A 20640-nucleotide genomic window follows, 5' to 3' on the forward strand; every position below is an offset into this window, starting at 1 on the left:
AGGGGCCGCCGGGGGCAGCGCCGAGCCCGGCCCGGCCCCGCCGCTCCGCTCCGCTCCGCCCCGCCCCGCCCGGCCCCGCGGGGCCGCCGTCTCCTCCTCCTCCTCCTCCCTCCCCCCCGCCGCCCCGCAGCACCGCTCGGGCACCCCGCGGCGGGGACGGCGGCCCCGGCCCCGCGACCCCGAACCCACAAATCTCGAGGCCCCGGTTCGGCGGCGGCCTCGGCCCGCGGGTCCCGGCCGGTAACGGGCAAACGGGGCGCGACTGGAGGCCGCGGCTCCGGGCGGGGGGAGGCGCACACCGGGCACGGCCCGTCGGCTGCTGGGTGACGTCACTCCGAGCCCCTGGTGGCGTCACTCAGCCTCCCTTTCCCACCGCGCTGGCAGTGCCCCAGCTCCCACCTCCTCCCCCAGCCCGGGCTCGGCTCCACACACGTTTGTCCAATTCCATCAAAATTTTTCAGCTGGATCCAGGCTCCTCCCAAGTGACGTCAGTGGCCGCAGGGGCGGGTCGGCCCTTCCCGGTCCCGGTCCCTCCGGCTGAAACCGAACCTGCGGCAGCCGGGAACGGGCCCCCCGGGGAAGAGGGGTCCGAGGGGAGGGTCACAGCCTCTCATGTGTACCAAGCGTGCTTTTTTATTTTTAAACGTATTTGGTGTCCTTAATACTGAAATGAGTTCATCTATTTCAAGGAACATAAAGGGGAAAAAATAGGGACACTAGAAAAATATTACAACTTAAAAGTAATTAGGGCTAAATTTACAAATTCTTTATTTAAAAACCCCTAGAGTATATATAAAGGAGATCCTCCCAGCCAAAACTCATTCTGTGCAGTTTGAAAACCTCCGTCAGTCCCCGTATTTACACCCCCAACGCCCCAGCCCGCGCACGCAGCGGCAGGGCCGAGGGGCTCGTGACCACAGAACAAACACGCGGCAAGTTAATGAACAGTGTGGAAAATCGACACTTCTTACACCATGGAGCAGTGGGGAGACACCCAAAAATACACAAGAGGCAAGTACGTTCAGTGAGGGGGACTGGTGTTTCTCTTGCTAAAGCACTGTTTTCTTTTACAGGGGAGAAGACTACTTTAAACAAGTGACTTGTATAACTTTTTATAAAACTTAAATAGTGCAAACTCTGGTTAAACATGTCACCACCTACAAGGTTTATGCGTAATACAAACAAAACCAAGGAGGGGTTACTCACGGGGCCGGGGTGGTGTCGGAAAGAAAGGCCCCAGCTTTGGACCCGGACACTCGCCGCCAGGGACAGTTTCAGCATCGTTTGTCCCAACACTGACCTCAGCCCCCACCTCACCCCATCATCACCTGGAATCCCAGGAAGCCTTTAACTTCTGGTTCAGATTCCCCTGTAATTTTCAGGCAGTGTTTTCCAGTGAAATGCCCCTCCCAGAAAGTTATCCCAGGGCAAACTAACTACCCAAAACAGAAATACAAGGGGGGCTTTGCAACATTTCTGCCTTTTTAGTAGCAAGCCTGGTAAATCCTGCTGTCTAGAAATCCTGACAGGCAGAGGAATTTGGCAAACTCTACCAAACAAGACGTGTTACAAAGTGCATAGGGTTACTTTCTAACTAATACTTCAATTAAGTAGCATTTTCAAAGGGCTATGACAAAACAGTTAATAAAAACAATTTTAAATATGCCAGCTGTGGTTTACATGGTTTCCTAGAAGAGGACAGTCTTTCCACATCTGCTGAATATTTCCAGCATCAGAGCTTTCACATCCACGTGCTCTTTTGCTTGTTGCAGGGAAAAAAAGCAGAAAAAAAAAAAAAAAGCTGTATTTCCTGATATGCAGAACTATCAAAGATGAACAATCAGTGAGTCCCCCAAAATAAACTATGAGATCAGCAACAGAAAAAGGACTTTAAGGCAGTAAGAGGCATCAGTGCTGCGATGCTCCAATGTTTACATCCCAATGCACGTTCAACTGCAAAGAACTTCTCTCCCCTGCCCCCCATTTCCTCCTCATCTGTTAACTGTCAGACTCTTCCTCTTTCTCCTCCTCCTCATCATCGTCCTTTGTGTTGGCCTCAGATTTGTCTGAAGACTCGTGGAGAAGAACATATTCCCTGCTACTGAACCCAAACTTCAGTACATCCTTTTCCTTTAGTTCGTAATAGCGCTGAGGTTCGATCCGCTGGTTATTCAGAAACGTGCCGTTCCCAGAGCCCAGGTCGATGATGTAGGGCCTCACCCTGCGGCCCACAGTGCCATCGGCGCGCGTGTACTCCACGAGCCTAGCAAAACAAAAACAGCGACTCAACCACAACAGCCAGGCGGAAAACATCCTCCAAGAGCAGATGGGTTTCCAAGACACGAGCCCCAGCGCGGTTAATGGTTATCTGAGCAACGAGAAACTGTGCGAGACCCAGCAGATCCTGATAGGCTGCGTCCCCTTCTAAAACTTCTGGTGACAGAACACAGCAATTCCCACAAGGGAACAGATGGCTGTTCCCTGAGCGAGCGTCTCTGTCTCCAGCAGCAGCAACCCCTGCTGCTTCCGAGCAGACTTTGTTGTGAAAGACCAAATGAATAAAACCTCTCTCTGAAATACTCTCCCTGCCAATTACACCTACAGTTTATTCCAGTGCAGACACACGCACAGTTCTGCGTTTACACCTGCTGTGTTATTTGTCTCACTAAAACGCTGCTTGTGGTTAAGCAAGAGGAATTACAGATATTTTTGATTACTGCTAGGATGATACGCCGCAGTCAAATGTAAATTCCATCTCTCTCTAACATACTTACAGCAAACTCGTACCTCTCAACTGTGCAGACCCAGGGGGGTTTTGGTTTGTTTTGTTTTCTTCAGAAGCTCCTGAATAATCCCGTCTCACCCGCAGGCAGAGGAACACTTACCGGTACTGGAACACAGCGTGCTGCTTGGAGCAGGAGGGGTGGTCGATGGGAATGTCTGCGATCCTGCGGTGCCTGCCCAGGAGGTAAGCGCTCTGCCTGTGAATGTACATGACAGGGAGGAACTCGTCGTTTTTGAAAGGATAGAGGCGCCACCTCTTCTTGGGAATCCGAGCTTCGGGGGGCTCGCTGTACTTAATCACAACACCTCGGAAAGTGTTGGTATCCTCTAGGAGCGCGCCCGACAGTTCAAAGCTCGGCTTCTCTTTGTTCACAGCAGCCTTTTCTTTAGGTTTGTTATCAGACTGCCCAAGTTCTGGATTCTGGTCAACACCACCACCTTCGTTATTTTGCCGATGCTCTCGTCTTCTCTCGTTATAAAACTCCCTCTCTGCTTGCTGCTCACGGATGTTCTGAACATCCCTCTCTCGCTCGTGGCCTCGAACTCCGGGCCTTTCGTTCGGATTCTTCCTTCTGTCCGAGTGGTCCCTGTGTCTATCTCTGTCACCACTTCTCTCTCTCCTGTGTTCCTGTTCTGATGGGTACCTCTGCTTTCGCTCCTCGTTTCCTCTACGACAATGGTCATCTCGCTCCTGTAACGAAGAATCGCTCATAGTGATGCATTCAGAATTAGAATGGAAGAGCAGCGAATCTACTGGAGCTTTTCAGGAAAATCACACTCCCACACGTGGAAAACGCACACTCGGACGTGCTGTGCACAGATCTAAACAAAGCAAGAGAAAGTCATTTCTTTGCCAAACCATTCAGATTCCCGCAATTTGCACTGAATCAAGAGATGGTGCGATGTGTCACCTGCTCTGGGCGCAGGGAGCAGCGGGCAGGGACAGCCCGGGCGGTGGCAGGGCTGGGCTCACACCCCCGGCACTCCCGGCAGAGCCCGCGGTCAGCAGCACGAGCTGTTAAGCCGCCAAGACCCGCCTTTTCCTGACGCGACCCGCTCCAAGGACTAAAAGAAAATAACTGACAGGTCAGAAGCCGACTGTGGTACCTCGCACGGCCGAGTCTCACGGGAAGAGCCGTCGCTGCGGAGCCGGGAAGCGCGCAAGGCCCCGCTAACGCCTCCGCGGGCAGGACCGGGCCTCGCTGCCACCGACGGCGCGATTTACCTGCTTCACCTTCACGGCGGCGTGGTGCGGGCTGCGGCTCCTCCTGCCGCGCGGGGACCGGCTCCTGCGCCCGGACTTGCTCTTCCTCTTGGGCGATCTTGAAAACAACGAGAGGAGGGTGAGCGGCGGGGCCGGGCCGGGCCGGGCCGGGCGCAGCGCGGGGCCCGCGGCCGCCGGCGGCCCTACCTGCAGCTCCTGCCGCGGCTGCCCTGGCGCGGCCCGGCCGGGCCCCGCCGCTCCTCGGCCGGCGGCGACTGGCTGCCCCGCGCCGAGCGGGAGGCGGAGCGCCGGGGGCTGCGCTTCTCGGCCTTCACCGCCACCTCCCGCCGCCGCCGCTCCCGCCGCCGCTCGCCCACCGCCTCCATGGCGCCGCCGGCCGCCACAAAGGGACGCGCGCGCCGCTTCCGGCCTCGCGCGCCGCCACCCGGAAGCGCTTCCGCCGGGGACGCGCCCGGCCCCGCCCCCCGCGCGCTCCCGCGCCTGCGCGGCCCCGCCCCCGCCCGCGCCCTGCCCCGCGCGGCGGCCGTCGCCATGGCGACAAGCGCCGCCATGATCCCGCCGCCGGACTCGCTGCTGCGGTACAACCCGCCGGTGCTCGTCGCCCGTCGCCCCGAGAAGCGCCCCCCGGGGGTGAGCGGCGCCGGGCGGACCGGGGCGCCCGCGGACCAACGCCGCCCGCCGCTACCGCGCTCCGCTCTCTGTCCGCAGGCCCGCCCGCCGAAGGGGACCCCGCCGCCACGCGCCGCCACAGGGCCCGTCCCGCCGCCGCCCCGCTCGGCGGCCGCCGCCTCCGCCCAGCAGCCGCAGGAGCTCCTCAACGCCATCCTGCCGCCGCGGTGAGGGGGCCGGGCCCACCCGCGCCTGGCAGCGCCCCGGGGCGGGGAGGGGGGGGGTCCTGCGGGGCGCCCTGTGACGCCCGGTGCTTTTCGTGACAGGGAGTGGGAGGAGGAGAACCAGCGGTGGGTGCAGGAGGTGTCCAGCGCGCCCAGCACCCGCCTGGACGTCGTCCACCTCCAGGAGCAGCTGGACCTGCGGCTGCTGCAGCGGCAGGCGCGGGAGACCGGCGTGTGCCCCGTCCGTAGGGAGCTCTACGGCCAGTGCTTCGGTCAGCGCCCACAGCCACGGAGCCTTCCCCTTGCAGGAGGTTTAACAGAGCCTCGGGCCCCCCAGGGCAGGGCTGGCGCAGGGCAAGGGGTGCTCTGCCAGCAGCCGCCCTGCCCTTGCCTTCCCCCCAGCCTCGGCGCCCTGCGGGGCGGAGGGCTGGGACCAGTAACACCCGCTGCGGGGCGGAGGGCTGGGACCAGTAACACCCACCAGAGCTGACATTTACAGAGAGCATTTCAACAGCGACTCCCTTATTCACAAAGCTGACACTCAAATCCCGTGTTGTAAAGGAATGCCTACACTTACATTACAGTAAAAGATGCAAAGAAGCTTAAAATTTGGCTCTTAACCCAACACCTAATTTAAAATAACTTAAAACACTGTGTAACTGTTGAGTGCACTCACACACTGATGACCTGCTGCTGGTCTTCCCAATGCAGGAGAGGGCCAGTGCTTGGAGCAGGATTCTTCTGGTAGCTCTTGACTCTTCTGCAGGCTTCCCCATAACTGCAAAAAACCATTACAAGTTTTTAGATGTTTGCTGTTGTAGTGTTAGTAGATCTGTATCGCTGTTGTCACTATAGGTCCTGTACCACCACTCTGCTTTTATTTGCTAGCACTTGATGCTAGAGCTGTAACATAACAGAAAAAAAGAGACTAGTAAATCCATGTCACTTTTGCGGTGCAGAGAACAGGTAAGAGACTCTGCACCCTGCGTGTATGCAGCGTTCCCTGATAAAGGTGCAGTAGCTACTTTAACTTGGTTGTTGTGCCCTCTCTTTAAAGATGAATTGATCCGTGAAGTTACAATTAACTGTGCGGAGCGAGGGCTGTTGCTGCTTCGAGTCAGGGATGAAATCCAAATGACAATCGCTGCGTATCAGACCTTGTACGAGAGCAGCGTCGCGTTTGGCATGCGGAAGGCACTGCAAGCTGAGGAAGGCAAATCCAACATGGAAAAAAGAGTAAGTTGGGCTGTTAACCCTGTAATGTTGTTTTCTGCACGTGATACAGTGTAAGGATACTGCCTGTAGAATTTTACTCAAAATCAGTTATTTCTATTTCCACTGGATGGCAGTAAAGATCATCAAAATACTGTTTTCCTAGGGCTTAACAGCACTTCATAATTGTGTGCTATTTTATCTGGGACACTTTAAAAATGGTACAACATACAACTTTGCCCCATCGTAACTGAAAATTGATTATTAACAAACAAAACTTGAGACATCTGTGCTCTTTTCCAAGATTGCAGAGCTGGAAGAGGAAAAGCGGGAGCTGGAAAGACAAGTGAGCGAACAGAAAGCTAAATGTGAAGCTATTGAAAAACGTGAAAATGAAAGGCAACAGATACAAGAAAAGAAACATGCTGAAGAGGTTCAGTTCCTGAAGCGAACAAATCAACAGCTGAAGGTTAGTAAAAAACTGCAATTCCAAATAGTAATGGTAAAACTTCTCATTCTGTAATTGAGAAGATATAAAAATAACTTTCTCCTTATAGTTTGAGAAGTGTTGCATTTATGATGCATTTGTATTCATGTTCCACTTTCTTTAAATTCTCAAAGAAATGGGAAAATAGTGCTTTTGCATTGTTTACTTCCTTGCTCAGTCAGCAGCTGGTCGTTGCCAGTAAACCTGATGATGCAAACAGCAGGTCAGATTTACTGGATTCCAGTCATACACACATTTGCCAGGGAAGGATCAGAATTTGTTCAGAAAATGATAAATTGTTACAGTCAGCTGGAGAAGAGCAGACACATGCAGCTGAACCCCGAATGCAGAGGCCTCAAAGCTGATCAGTACCCAGGAATCTATTTCTGCATAACTCGGCTGCAAGGCTGTAATAGCACCTCTTCTCTGGTGAAGGCAAATGAAGATGTTTTGTTTCTCTGCTGTTGGCCACTGAAGCTGACTCCCTGGTAACAAGACACACCACTTAACATTAAAGATTACCTGGCAAGAGCCGCAGAAGTAAGAAACCCCGAAGGGACTGCATGATTACAGGAGGGATTTTGTGCATGCTGCTTTGGTGAAAAGAGCTTCTGCTCATTACGTTGCTTTTGAAACGAAAAAAATCTCACATCTTTTGAGTAACGAAAAAATGTTGCCATAAGCAACGTTAAATGTTTCTGGCGAGACACTTCCTTTACGCCGAGCTGCTCTCCTCACCTTCGCTGGTCCTACAGCTCCTCCTTTCTCATTAACACCTTCAGGCCATCCCCACGTGTTTTAGGGCACAAAATGGAATCACCGTTAGATCAAACGTGCATCGCCACTGAATCCCTGTTCCTTGCCCGAAGTCCCCGGATCCCAAGGGCTGCGTGCGTACGGCTGCTGCAGCTCCGAAGAGCACGGCCGGAGCCCTGGAAGCCTTGCGCTGCACGCGCCCAGGCACGGGGAGCTCTCCCATCAATCTGCTAATTGGGCGTCAAGTTGTCTCAGTAACTGAAAAACTTGCTGTTCCCAGCTACTTTTGTCCCAGAGACAGTTTGTGTTCCAAATACTAGAGAGCCAAATATTTAATTCAGCTAACGTAGCCCAGCCTGAAATCAGAGAATTCAGACCACTGTTTCAACAGCTTTTATTTAATTTCCTCTTCAATGCTTTACATTATGAGTCTTTCATTGTATGGAACCAAGGCCAGCTCTTTTCTTCTCAGAACGCAACAAGTGTGTATGCCAAGAATGAAAAGCTAATTTATAAAACATGTAGTAAGGAATGGAATAACTAGGGAAAAAACCCTGGCGTGCTTCTCTCGCAGTATTGCAGCATCCCTCAGCTCCTCACTTTGAATATCTAACAATTTATCACTTTACAGCCATGCGGGTTTATTTTTTAGGTTGAATCTAATTTGACTTACTGTCTCATCTGTTTTTCAGGCCCAACTTGAAAGCATCACTGCACCAAACAAGTAGATGTTTTTGTTGTCCGCCAGGCAGTGCTCAGAGAGCAAGCAGTCTGCAATTACTGACAAAGATTTGTCTGAGTTTTCACTTACCGGTAACTGAAGGCAGCGTAATTGTATTTTTGTCTTTTTCTCTTGAAGAGTTGAAATTTAAGAGCTTCATTAATTACTGCACCCTCTTTCAATGCCATCTCAGCACTCAGCTCCTTGAAGAGTGAACCTGTCTAGGAATCGCCGTTGGTAATACGCTAGATGACCTTCAAAGCAATAAACTGATCAACAGTCTTGTATGCAAGCATCTCTGTAACATTATTACTTTCAAAACGTTGTAGAAAATTCAGAAACATTTCATGAAGTGTCTACAATAACTCTAAGTCCCATTCACTAAGAATCAAACGGCAGGGAACTCTCGGACAGGTGCTTGGAGGGTGTTTCCTCGAGTACGTGTGAGTTGGTGTCAATTGTACATCAAAATCCCTTGTCAGAACCGTTAGTAGTGACCCAGGAAGAGCAATACCAGACTCTCTACAGGGTCATTTCTAACGAGCAGAGGGGTACAGCACCATTCCAAGCATCGCTCCTCAGTGGAAGCAAACACAACCTTTGAGGTACCCGTGCAACTACCTGGTTACACACAGCAAGAGACGGGGGAAAGACGATTCACCTTAGTTGTATGAAAACCTCCATAAAGCTGGTTTCCAGAAAAAAAATCCCAACAAACCAAACCAAAACCCAAACCACCGCCACTGAATAACACTTCAGGATATGTTTTGCCAATGCAGTGTTTACTGGCCTGCGATGGTGATGTGGAAATACCACCATCCCCAACTGCACAGAGAACTTTCAGACGATGCAGAAACAAAGAGCGAGAGGCTACTCCTGGGAACGAGAGAGACAAGTCAAACTGGGCTTTGAATGGGAACTGCAAGTTTCATATTAAAAAAAGCCACTGCATACTAGAGCTGTTTTATGTAAAATTTAATAGAATAAGCAGTTATTGCTTATGTTTGTGTTTTTTGTGCTTTGATCTTTGTCCCTCCAAGCCAGTTTTTTTCTTGTTCTTATTCTTATTTTTCACGTTGTGAGTTTCATAATACCGGACTCCAACTTTCTTGGAGCGCTGCTGCCTCTCAGCTCGTCTTCTCTGCAAATACACACAAAACACATTAGCAAACCCCCAGTATCCATAGCCTGAATTTGTTTGCATTCTTTCAAGTGTTGTTCACTTTGCATTCCACATGCCTTATGTCAAATAATGTCAAACAAAATCCCCATTACTGATGCGAATATATGGATGTCTATATGGAATCCACCCACCCACGCCCTTAAAATGTTGAAGGAAGATACATTTTAATCTTTACAAAAGCAGTAAATGAGATACAAGCAGCAACCTGATGTGCACAGTCACCCAGGAGCTCTTTCACAGAAGACGTGGCAGAACATTCACAAACAGAACTGTCTGCTCCCCTCTGACAGCCCGAGAGCCCACAGCAACGCCCCAAACAGCCCCTGCTGTACCAGTTTGCTTACAAATCACTTTCAGAGTCCTACAGGCAGACGATTTCCCTTGGTATTTAAGTTATTCTAGAAGAATTGTTTAGACTTGACTAACATGAACAGAAAATAGCAGCAGCAGCTCTCTCTGAAGACAGAACAACACTGCCCGTCTAGTCCCAAACCCTCCCATCTCCAGCACGGAGCCCACTCTCTCGGCCGGCTAACGCAGGGAGCGGAGCAGTGATCCCCGGGGATCCCCCCTTCTACACTCTGTTACCTGCCGGAGCCTTTCACGGTCCGTGTGCGGCCGGAACACGCCACCGTCCCATCTGACGCCAGCAGCGAGTCACCCCCCCTCAGCTGCAGTCCCTGCGCTCGCTCCCTCCTACGCACGCCCCGTCTCAACGCTCTTAAGTGGTAACGGACACTCTACGTACGAAAAAGCCACCTCTTACCCCGCTCATTTGCTGTACTGCAAGAAAACACACTTACTTCTTTGGATGTAAGTTTTTTGCAAGGCTGTTCACCCAAGTGGTCATCGTCATCTTCCTCTTCTGCTTTCCTTTTTCTTTTCTTCTCTGTGCTGCCTGTGAAGAGCAGAGATCACAAGCTCGGGCATCTTCCAAAACACCCATCTGTTTGCAGAACCTAAGACCGGGGTCACCATCCCCTGTACTTCTCAAAGCATTCCTCTGGTTGTATTTTAATAGCTTCTACCAGAACAACGTGTGTGTTCCTTACCAGAGAATCACTCGCTATTACCAAGAAAACTGCTCGTGAGAAGCAGATTGCTCAAAGCCCCATGCACACCCAGAAGAATTCCATAGTCTTGTCAGAAGAGGGTTCTCCCACATGATTTTGCCTTTAATCAAACTTATATGGAAACTGAAGCCACAGACTCTTGGAGTCACCACAGTAAAACCTACAGCCTGTAGTACCTCTGTGCTCTCACAGTGCCATAAACCCCCTCTGCTCCCTTCTGCGTAACATCACACCCCAGGAACGGACGATGCTCAGACCCTCCTCTGGAAATGCAACGTTTCTCTTCAGCCTCATCCACTACTAGAGGGACGTATCTTACGATACAGAGAGGTGTTCTACAGAAAGGCTACAGCAAGGTCATCAGGCAGCCCTTGAGTAAGCTATGGAAAGGTTTAAATAGCTTCAGGGGAAAAAGAACTTGCCATCAGGAGCTAATGAACGCTTCCCCCCTTAACTCCCTCTCTTCTCTTGCTTACAGGATTTCCAAACGTAGATTAAGAACATCTAATCTTGTTTTACCTGTGCCTTCAGTTTCTTTGGGTTCCTCAGACTTCTGCATGGATTTTGCAAACACTTTTTCACTCAGCTGCTTAGGTATTCTACAAAAGATAAAATAAGCAATAAAAGAATGTCGTAACACCAAATGTAATCACCTCCAACAAGTGATCAGTCTCCACTAGATCCCAGTAGCCTCTTGGCAGCAAAGCCACAAAATATAACACTTAACCTTGAAATCTTAGTCCTCACAAAGCTGGTGGATGAGCTTTGCTAAAGCTGGGCCTGCTGTATGAGCTATGATATTTTTGTACATGCATGGAGACCCAGCTGGCCTATCCGGGTAGGACATTAGCCTTGGTACTGCTCGAGAAAGAGCCCAACGTCAAGGAGAGACTGCCAGCCAGCGTACCAACAGATCTCTAATCCAAAGCTTAAGAGGTAGCTTTCCAAAAGTGAGAACATTTTTAGTCATGCTGGTAAATAGGACTTCTTGGAATAATCTTTCAAAACCAAACTGCTGCTTAGCAAAAGTTTAAGTATGGCTAAACTAGATAAGCTCTGGCAACTTGTGTGTGGCAACAGAGGAACCAGTCAAGCAAGTCAGGAATGGAGTGAAACTACAGCAGAATCCCATTAACCCTTTTCCCCCTCCATGAAATATTCGAGTCACTGAACAGATTTAGTACCTTATTGCAGAGAATCTCTTGGCTTTGGCTTTATCCAGAAACTTTTTGTATTTTGCAATCTTCTCATCCAAAGCCTTAAGAACGGCCTTCGAGCTCTCGCTGGCACCTGGTACAGCCAGCTGCGATTCCTCCTCTACCAAATCTTGATGTTGCTCATCTTTCTCTTTCTCCTCTTCCTCCTCCTCCTCTCCAGAAGCATCACTGTCTGTTTCCTCAAAGCCTGGCACATCTACGGGAACCAGGTCTTCTTCTGAGAACTGAGGTGCCACATTAATCCTCCCAAAGTTCTGCCGAACATGGGACATGAGTTGCTTAATTTCAGTGTCTGCATTATTCATCTCTTCTGCTGGCTCCGCACTCGATGCTACTGACTCAGGCGTTTTCTCCTCATTATTATCTTGACTTGACGTCACAGCTACTTTCAACGCAGGAGGCTACAAGAAAGTGTAATGGATATATTAACAACAAAGTCCATCCCACCATCTCTGAGAGGAATGTCCATTTTATCTCTTCGGAAAAAGCCTAAGATGACAGGCTAACAGTGTGTTAGTTACTGACATTTCTGGTAGTCAGATGATTGTAAATTGGCTCAGACCTCTCTAAAGAGCATCGCTACCTGCTCCTCAACAAGCTCAAGTGAGTGTCACCTGGATCATGAGACTGGGGCAGAGCCCGAGACACGCACTGCCCAAGTGACATGGCACTGTGGGAAAAACAACAGTGAAAATATCATTAGAAAACTGAGTCATGTGTGAGAAGAGGCACAAGCATCACATTCTCACCTGGGGATGTGTTTCTGCATTCGGTGGCTTCACAAAGAATGGAATTCTGCCCCTCTGCCAGTCGTTGAGAACCATCTTGCTCACAGTCTGCATGTCAGGCTCCCCACCCTGAAAGAACCGGGTAATGGTTATGTCCACGTTTGCAGGGCACAGCACAGGAACAGTCGTACTTCCCATGTTCACTAACAGGCCACACGCTCTTCTGGCCTGCAAATGCAGAAAGCTGTCACACCTTTAGCAGTTTCCCAGTCCTAGCAGCAAGCTTCTCAAGGAATTCTTCTGTATCCTTCCAGGAATCGATTTTGTACGTCTTTCTGATGTACTCTGGTTTGGCTCTTTCCAGCACGGCACTAATATGATCTTCAGGGCTCTTAATCTTTTCAACTTGAACCTGCAAACGAGTGGTAGAACATCAACCCTGTGGACAGTGTGCATTCATTTCCTGGAACCCACCACACTGACAACAGCGAAGACTCTGCAGCACTTTGTGCAGATACGTACCACCCCCTTCAGCACAACGTCCGTTTCTGTGTCTCCAGATGGATAAACCACACCTGGGCAGTCGATGAGAAAAATCCGCCGCATCAAGGTAATGTATTGCCACACCTGGAAGACCAGTAGTTCCCCACGTTACCTCCTTCCACACAGCCCTCTCTCCTGCTTTGTAAATGCGCTGTTTTAATACACAGGAGTCATCTTAGGAACTTGGTATGAACACGCAGGAACAGAGCATCCCTTGGCATTTTTGTCAGCTCCCAGGATGTGCTGCCCCTCGCTCCCCCCGTATCAGCCCATGCCAGCCCTACAGTTTAGCATCAAACTACACAGGACAAGGTAAGGAAACTACAATCACAACAAACTCCAACATTCTGTGGTTCTCCTCTTCCACGAACCTTGACTTTAGTGATATTTAGGAGCAAAAGGAACAGGCTAGCAAAGAAGATTCCTGTAACTTTGTCTTCTTGTTCATTGTCACGCTCTTGAAGAACAGAATTACAAACGCAGCCCTAGCAAAGCCTGGCAGCACAAACACACCCAGGCACCTCACTGAGGAGAGCACAGACATGAGTGAGGGCAGCCGGGCGCTCGGGTCACGGCGCTGCAGCGCAGGCGGGAGCCCCCGCGTGCCCCCAGCAGTGGGGCTTCAGCACAACGGCCCTCGACCCGCCGCTCCTCACTCTCGGGGTCACAGAGCCTGTACAGCTCAAGCGCTAGACTTGAAAATGTCACTGAGCTGACTTTACATGAATTCTGCCTTTGACAATGCACTTACATAATTAATTTTTACTTATAATGTAGAGATCTCTTCCTACCTTTGTTTCACCTGCAATAGGGGCCACGTTGCAGACTTTCTTAGACCGTAACGTATTGATCACCGAGCTTTTGCCAACGTTCGGGTATCCAATGAAACCCACGCTGATCTGTTTCTTGTCAGAGTGTAACTGTTAAGAAATAACACACCTCTTTAACACCTCACAGGGAAAGCCACAATTACTGCTACAGTTCTGAACATCTGAGCAGCTACTGTTCTCACTGTATTGGAAAGCAAAGGGGACTCCAAAGTACCAGATCAAAAAATGAGATCAGCTCTTTGCTGTCAGGAGAAACATGTAAGGGCACAACCAACTTGCCATCCAGGAACTCCAAGCCCTGAAGAAAATATCTGCTACTTCAAAAGGAAGATGTGAACCCCTTGCATTCCTTGTGGCATTAAAATTACTTTTGAACATCTTATTTAGAAACCATTTAGGCTGAGAAACCAAGCAAATACAAACAGTAGCTGGGGACAGAATAGAGACGTGGCTTGAAGTGATGGTAACTAATCTAAAGGCAACAGAAGGTGCCTTTCTTGGAAAGATGAAGACACTTAAAAGGAGAATACCTTAATAGAACATTCATACAGGCGGGGCATAAACAGGTGTGAAATAGGCTCTACACATTCAAATGAGACCTAGGAGTGTCAATGGGATACTCTGCCTACAAGAAACCTGGTCCAGAGACTGATGGTCAAACCCACTCTTTCTGGATCTCCTCAGTCTGACAAACATTTTGAACATATTTGAAGGAATATTTTCCATCTTCTCTCCAAAGGGAGCTTTACTGATGGAGCCATTTGCTGACAGAATGGCCACAGGAAAGTGTATTGAACCCCAAGTGCTAATAAAACAGAAGACTCCACATTAAACACCCCCACCCCCCCGAACAACAATACAAATCCCCCAAATTGTTCTGTACCTTCCCAAACTGCCTCAAAAGCTGTATGAAGGCACCTTTGCCAAAAGGGTTTGTGAGGCTGGCATGAAAAGCAAGCGTTGGATACTCCTGGGAAAGGACAGCAACCCAGCGCTTCTGATGAGGAAAAGGACACTGGGTTAGGGATCCCGCGCCGCGGAGGTGGTGGAACAATCTGCTTATGAGCAGAAGCACACGGCTTCTTCACTGGGGTCACAAATGGAACTGTCTATGAAAAATGGCTGTGTAAGAACCTTTGAAGCATTTCACCAACCCAACAGCTAAAAGGACCGAGTATTGTTTTTATAAAAGACAAACAATTTCCCAAAAACGCCTTCACTGCTAGCTAAAACTAATTAGTTTAACAATATAAAGCAAACCAGCTGTAGTGGATATGGATCTTAAGCCGACTAACATTTAGCATACTCTGGAGACATCAGCTGAACTGTTAAATCCAGACAGAGGAAGTAGAGAATTTGTGGCTGGTGAGTGTTGCTCAACTCAGCCGAACTTGGACAGATTTACATTGTAATTGTTACTTTTACAGCAGGCAAGCAGAGAGTTCCCATTGACCCAGTTACATTACGCCCTTTGAGACCAGCATGAGGACTGGCCACAGAATTAAAGCAGAGGCTGCAAAAGGAACAAAGAAGGTCCAGGGAGTAACAGGCAGGACTGTGCTTACAGTAGCCCAGGTAGGAACAAGATCACATTTGTTCAGGACAAAAATGAGATGTTTCCAGTGTTTCTCCTTTTTAAGGTAAGATTCCACATGAGGGGAGCGAGTACCCATGGGATCCCTGGCATCAAGAACTTGAACAACAACATCTGATGAGTCTATCACCTGGAAAAAAAAAAAAAAAAAAAAAAAATCACACAGAAGGAAAAGATTTTACAGAAAAATGAGAACTGGTGATTTTCTAAGCTACGTCATTAATTTAAAAACCTTGTATCCTTCACAAACAACTGTTACCTGCCCATAGACTAGTGAAGCTCAGACTAATCGATCCCCCACTCTCTCTTCCCCTAGCTCCCCTCCAAACTCAGGCGGGACAGCTGAACAGCTTTCATCTGCTCTTATGCACCAGGAAGATGCTTGTAGCACTTGGGAAAGAAAAACTCTGCACCCAAACGGGAAAATTAATTGCTTTGGTAGACAAAACCAATGTTTGCCATCCATTCTGCAGCAATTCAGTTCTGCCATTTCATAAAGGATCAGGATATAAAGTATGTTTTCTGGATCAATATGAAACACACAACCAAGTAGGAACCTGCTGTTAGTCCACTAAGCATCTACAGCAGGGAGCTGTCATTTTGTGACTTGTTTCAAGCCAAGTGAATTTGTTTCACAGCTATTTCCTGCATTTTTGGCAGCGTCTTACTGAAATCTGTTTTGCTCCATCGTTCCCAGTGCTTTTAGATCTAAATGAAGAGGTTTTAAGCTACATTCAGAAATTCAGAGCAGAAAGTCAAGCAATTTCACACCTAAGTGTCACTGGAAGCAGACAGACTGCTCTTACAACCCTAACTCACTCGCAGTCTCCATTTCTCTGGCAGTCAAGGTGGCTCACAGGGAACTGAGGGTCAGAGCCCTCCAAAGACGATTCTATCAACACGCCAGATGTTTTCAGCCTGAAGAAACTTAAGGGCATGTGACTAGTTTATTTGTGGTGAAGCCCAGGACTCTAAGAGAAGCAAATACCTTTGCTCTGCCAGTCCATCTCCAGATCATGTATTTTAATGTTTGCTCTGCTGGGACAAGAGCTCAAGAATCGAGCTCAGTCAGGCAGAGATTTGATAATGAATCTCTGCTCTCTCCTCCAGCTGGCTTTTTCTGCTTGTGTTTATGTACTGTATCAGTACCACAAACAGGGTGGGTGGTTTCAAGCCAGCCAGTGCAATTAGGCTGACAGGAGAGCAGGCAACGGAGTGACAAACTCGGGACATCTCTGCAGAAGAAAGTCACTGTCTTAACATTTTCTTAGAAACTCTACAGCAAATTCAGTTGTATCAAAGCTTCCCTAACAGAGCGATAAATGGTTCTCAGCGCTTTTCTGATTGTTGCTGCATAGGATTTGCAATGCTGTGCTGAAGCACCTCACTCTGTAAAGGCTGACAGACAGACACGACTCTGCTGTAAATTATAAACGTTGCTCACCTTGTAGAGCTCACCCCAGATTCTTCTGGACTGTCCTTTCTTATATATTTCCTCTTGTGCTTCATCCCTGGAAGTGGATTACCAGAGACATCAGCAACCACCACAAGAGGGTTACAGTGCTGTCATCTCTAAGCCCTTCACAGACAAGAGAGATGAGGCCCAAGTAGCAGAGAGCTTGGATTTAGCCCCCGCCCCATCCTCTGCCTCAATCTACCCATTTGCAGAAAGATCCTACAAACAGGTGGTCTTTCAAAGATTCCCATCTGCCCTCTGGCCAGCTCCTTATCTGACCCAAAACCCGAGTTTGGAGATATTCTGACGTGCAACAGAAAACAAAATTATGAATAAAGACAGAAGAGTCTCATGGAAGCAGCAGCTTGGTTAAATATATAGGGACAAAACAGGATTAAAAAATCCCAAATTCAGCTAATTTCACTTTCCTTACTCCTCATGCAGTAACAGCATTGATGAATGTACTAGATACTTCTTTAAGAATAAAGCTGGCTTTTCAGAAATGTAAACAATGAATAATTTACCTTACACCGGTGTCTTCTGTCACCAGGTCTCGGTCCTTGCCCTGATCATACGACTCTGACGAGGCTTCAGCATTCTCCACCAGAGCCTGCACATCACTTGCAGAAAGATTTGGTCTCTTCCTCTGTGCTTTGGGGCCAAATGTTGTTTCAAATGTTTCTGTGTCAAGAATGTGAACTCTGGAGGTCTAAGGAAAACAGGATGGTAAAAAAACCCACAAGCACTGTTTTTTCCATTTCTCATGGCACGCAGTGAGCAGGAGCTCAGCTCAACACAACCCTGCAACCTGTGACAAGAGTTACAGGCACTTTCCTAACAATGTTTGAGTTTTCCAGCTTAATCTTTGAGAAACATGAGAGTGGATATTTAATAAGCAACAGAACACATTGCACTTGCCAAAGAACTATGCTTCAGTTCCTTCACCATAAATTATGTCAAATGTAATTAAAGCTACAATGATGAAAATTTAGCTTCTATCTTTGATCATTTCTTATTTTTCTAACAAGTAAACAAATCTCGCCAAATTCACAGATTTTTGTCAGGGGTAATTATAATCAAAATTGTAGATTTTAAAGCCTGTAATGAATGCCAACTTTTCTTGGAACGGCACACAATTCATTGCTGAAAGAAGTAATTTGTTTTTGTAGTGCACATTTATGTTTCTTATAACTTTTTCCTTAATTTAGGTAACATTTTTATGACATAAACCCGGGAAGTTTCCACATGAAGAAATAGCTACCAAGAGTCCAAAATAATAGTTCAGACATCATGAAAGAAACCTGGTAATAACTAAAATTTGATGTACTAGAAATGCAGGCTGCACGCACAAGAACTAATTATTCAAGATAAAAAGCACAGATTTGAGTTCAAATTCATCACACGAGTGTCTGCAGTGTGAGGTGTCCTCAAGAAAGGTCCCTCTGTCACCCGAGCTCTCAGAAGCATTAGAACACACGGTGGCAAGCTGCTGCAGTCATCCCAGGCCAGCACGCTAACCTGGGACGTTTTAGGGTAAGTTTCCTATGGGAAAATGAGAATTTCTGCCCCTCCCAATGCTTCTAGAACACATTTCACCAGACTGACAGCAACGGCGCGACCGCCCGCGGGTCAACGACATTCACAGCACCCGGCCTGCACCCGGCACGGGCCAGCGGTACCCACGTGTGGTTTAATCCGGTCGTAGAAAAGGGACATCGGCAACTTTCTTTGCTTCATGACCACTCTGTAAGGATCTTTCATGACAGTTTCCATCTCTTCTTGAAACTTCTGTAGGGATGATTGCTTGATCACACGAGTATTTCCTGTACGTAAAAATAAATGCTGCGCCCAACCATTCCTCATCTCAACTGCTTCAAACACCCCGGGTACCCCAATAAAATATTAATACTCCATCCAGAATCAAAAATACCAGTAACAGAGAATAGTGGATTTTACTAGAGATAAACCTCCAATTAGCATAAACAAGCCAATCCCTTTCTTTCCCATCACTTAAGGAAAAGTTTAAAAGTATCCCTAGGATACTTAACATACATAGGCTACAACATACGCGCACATGGGCAAACCCCAGGCAATGGCCAAAGGAGACAGAATAACCACACTTAGAGGAGTGTGCGGAAAGCAAACACCCAAAGTACAGGCAGGTGTGAAGGGCGAGCCCAGAGCCTACGGTTGGGGTCCTTCACCCTCATTTTCAGCATCTGAGACCATAATTCTGAAATAAACACCCTCCAGAGATACACAAAGTTCAACAGTTTCTAAGCTTGCTGAGACTGAAAGTTGAAGAAAAACTCACCAAACCATTTAATATTTGGTTCCACTCTTGCAACTGTGCCTGGTGCCACCGTTGACTGATACTGTAGAGGCTTAATCACTTTACCATGCTTGTTTCTAAGTGGAAAATGAGGACACGTGTAAATACAGAAGGGCAGCGCACACCCCTCTAGCACTTTTGATCACTACACAAAATCCAGAAAGACCCTTCGCCTAGAACTGGTGTCCTGAGATTGCTACCAGCGACAGTACTGCCTGTAACGACTAATTAATGAAACACGGGAACAGAAGTGCTGTCAGGCAGCGCACACTCCTCAATCTCATTCCAGCCTGTCCAGGCCCCTGACGAAGGCTGCCTATGTCAGACCAGGAACGGCTTATCAGGGTGCAAAAAGCACCAAAGTACAAGTTCCTTGCAAACATCTTCTTCTCTCATGGGTTCACGTGGAACTTTTTAATCAGCTCTACCCATCAGTTGGTGCAGAACACTCATCAGAAGGTAATTTCCAAGTTGAGACCTGGCTTAAATTTAGTAATTTTTCAAAATACATATTCTCCAGTCTGCTCTCAAAACAAAGGGAAATCTGGCAAAACAAAACCAAACTGCTAATCTGAACCAGAACTCTCAGAAACCCCTGCGGCATCCACAACATGGCAGAGACAGATGTCTACAAGGTGGGAGCTGCTCCACAGCGATCCTCGAGCGAGCGAAGGGGTGTCCCTCAGCGAAGAAGCTGCATGGAGGTCGGGTTCTTCAGACATTGAGGTGAGCTTTTGAGTTATGCTGTTGTGGGACATGAAGGAATTCTGGGCATTTTGGGGTTCACGGCATTCCAGGGAGCTCACGTGAGCTGTTCTGCATCACATGTGTTCCAGCTGCCCTCCCCGCTACACCACGCTGGGCTGCTGGGAGCTCGGGGGAAGGTGCCCAGCTCCCGGTGGTACCGGGGACAGGCACAGCGCGGCTCCGTGCCGATAAACGGGCGTTTCGTCACCAAAGCGAGGGCCGCTACCCTCGGCGCGGTGCCACCTGCCGCAGGCTGAACGCGCTGGTACCGGAGGCCACGCTGCCGGCCTGCACCGACCAACGGGCTCCCCGCGCCGCGGGGCTCCGGGGTCTCCCCAGGCACGGCCCGGCGCGATCCCGGCCTGGCCAGCGGGAAACCACCCAGCGCCTCCGCCCGGGCGGGCGCACGGAGCCACCGCCGGCACCGGTAACGGCGCGGCCAGGCCGGGACCCCGCCGCCTCCCGCGGGCCGAGCCGCGCTCACCTCCGCTCCTTCTGCCGGTACATGTTGAGGCGCCGGATGGTGGCCCGGTCCCGCATGTTGTTTCCTCCCGCGCCCCCCACGCGATCTGCGGAGACAAGAGAGCGTCAGGCCCGGCCCGGTCCGACACGTTACGGCCCGGCCCGGCCCGGCCCGCGGCCCTCGCACGTACCGGGGTTGGTGCTGGCGCGGGAGGGGTTGATGGTGCTGCGGCCCTTGTAGCGCGGCTTCACCATCGTGCCGAACGGAGGCCCCTGCGCGGGGCGAGCCGGGAGGAACCGGGAGGAGCCGAGAGGCCTCTCCACCACACGCCGCACGCCGGGCCGGAAGCGACGGCACAAGTACTTCCGGCGCGCGAGGTCAGCGCGTGACGCACTTCCTCTGAGCCGCTTCCGGCCGCGCAGGCGCAGCAGGTTGCCTCGACACCCGCGCGCGTCC

The 20640-nt window shown here is 49.6% G+C and overlaps 3 protein-coding genes across 4 annotated transcripts; 1 reads left to right on the forward strand and 2 right to left on the reverse strand.

The window, feature by feature from the left end:
* Positions 1-744: 744 nt before the first annotated feature.
* On the reverse strand, positions 745-8226 carry SNIP1 (Smad nuclear interacting protein 1). 2 transcript variants are annotated; one of them, XM_074894114.1, is made up of 5 exons: positions 8109-8226; positions 5519-5620; positions 4010-4106; positions 2886-3475; positions 745-2263 (listed from the first exon to the last, which is right to left on the reverse strand). In XM_074894114.1, the coding sequence occupies exons 1-5, from the start codon at positions 8204-8206 to the stop codon at positions 1999-2001; spliced, it is 1152 nt and encodes a 383-aa protein (XP_074750215.1). In that variant the 5' UTR covers positions 8207-8226; the 3' UTR covers positions 745-1998. The 2 variants fall into 2 exon arrangements, with proteins under 2 accessions (XP_074750215.1, XP_074750216.1); XM_074894115.1 differs by lacking the exons at positions 5519-5620; positions 8109-8226 and adding an exon at positions 4196-4409.
* On the forward strand, positions 4541-8310 carry DNALI1 (dynein axonemal light intermediate chain 1). Its single transcript, XM_074894116.1, has 6 exons — positions 4541-4639; positions 4718-4845; positions 4945-5114; positions 5900-6078; positions 6359-6523; positions 7990-8310. The coding sequence occupies exons 1-6, from the start codon at positions 4541-4543 to the stop codon at positions 8023-8025; spliced, it is 777 nt and encodes a 258-aa protein (XP_074750217.1). The 3' UTR covers positions 8026-8310.
* Positions 8311-8978: 668 nt separating this feature from the next.
* Positions 8979-20548, reverse strand: GNL2 (G protein nucleolar 2). The gene is made up of 16 exons (XM_074894113.1): positions 20375-20548; positions 20206-20290; positions 18957-19051; positions 18326-18465; positions 17167-17351; positions 16631-16697; positions 15158-15316; positions 14476-14589; positions 13554-13682; positions 12742-12846; positions 12473-12631; positions 12241-12348; positions 11459-11892; positions 10794-10873; positions 10005-10099; positions 8979-9159 (listed from the first exon to the last, which is right to left on the reverse strand). The coding sequence occupies exons 1-16, from the start codon at positions 20436-20438 to the stop codon at positions 9010-9012; spliced, it is 2169 nt and encodes a 722-aa protein (XP_074750214.1). The 5' UTR covers positions 20439-20548; the 3' UTR covers positions 8979-9009.
* Between the last annotated feature and the right edge of the window lie 92 nt (positions 20549-20640).

Source organism: Strix uralensis, chromosome 25 (assembly GCF_047716275.1).
Source record: "Strix uralensis isolate ZFMK-TIS-50842 chromosome 25, bStrUra1, whole genome shotgun sequence".
Taxonomy (NCBI): Eukaryota; Metazoa; Chordata; class Aves; order Strigiformes; family Strigidae; genus Strix; species Strix uralensis.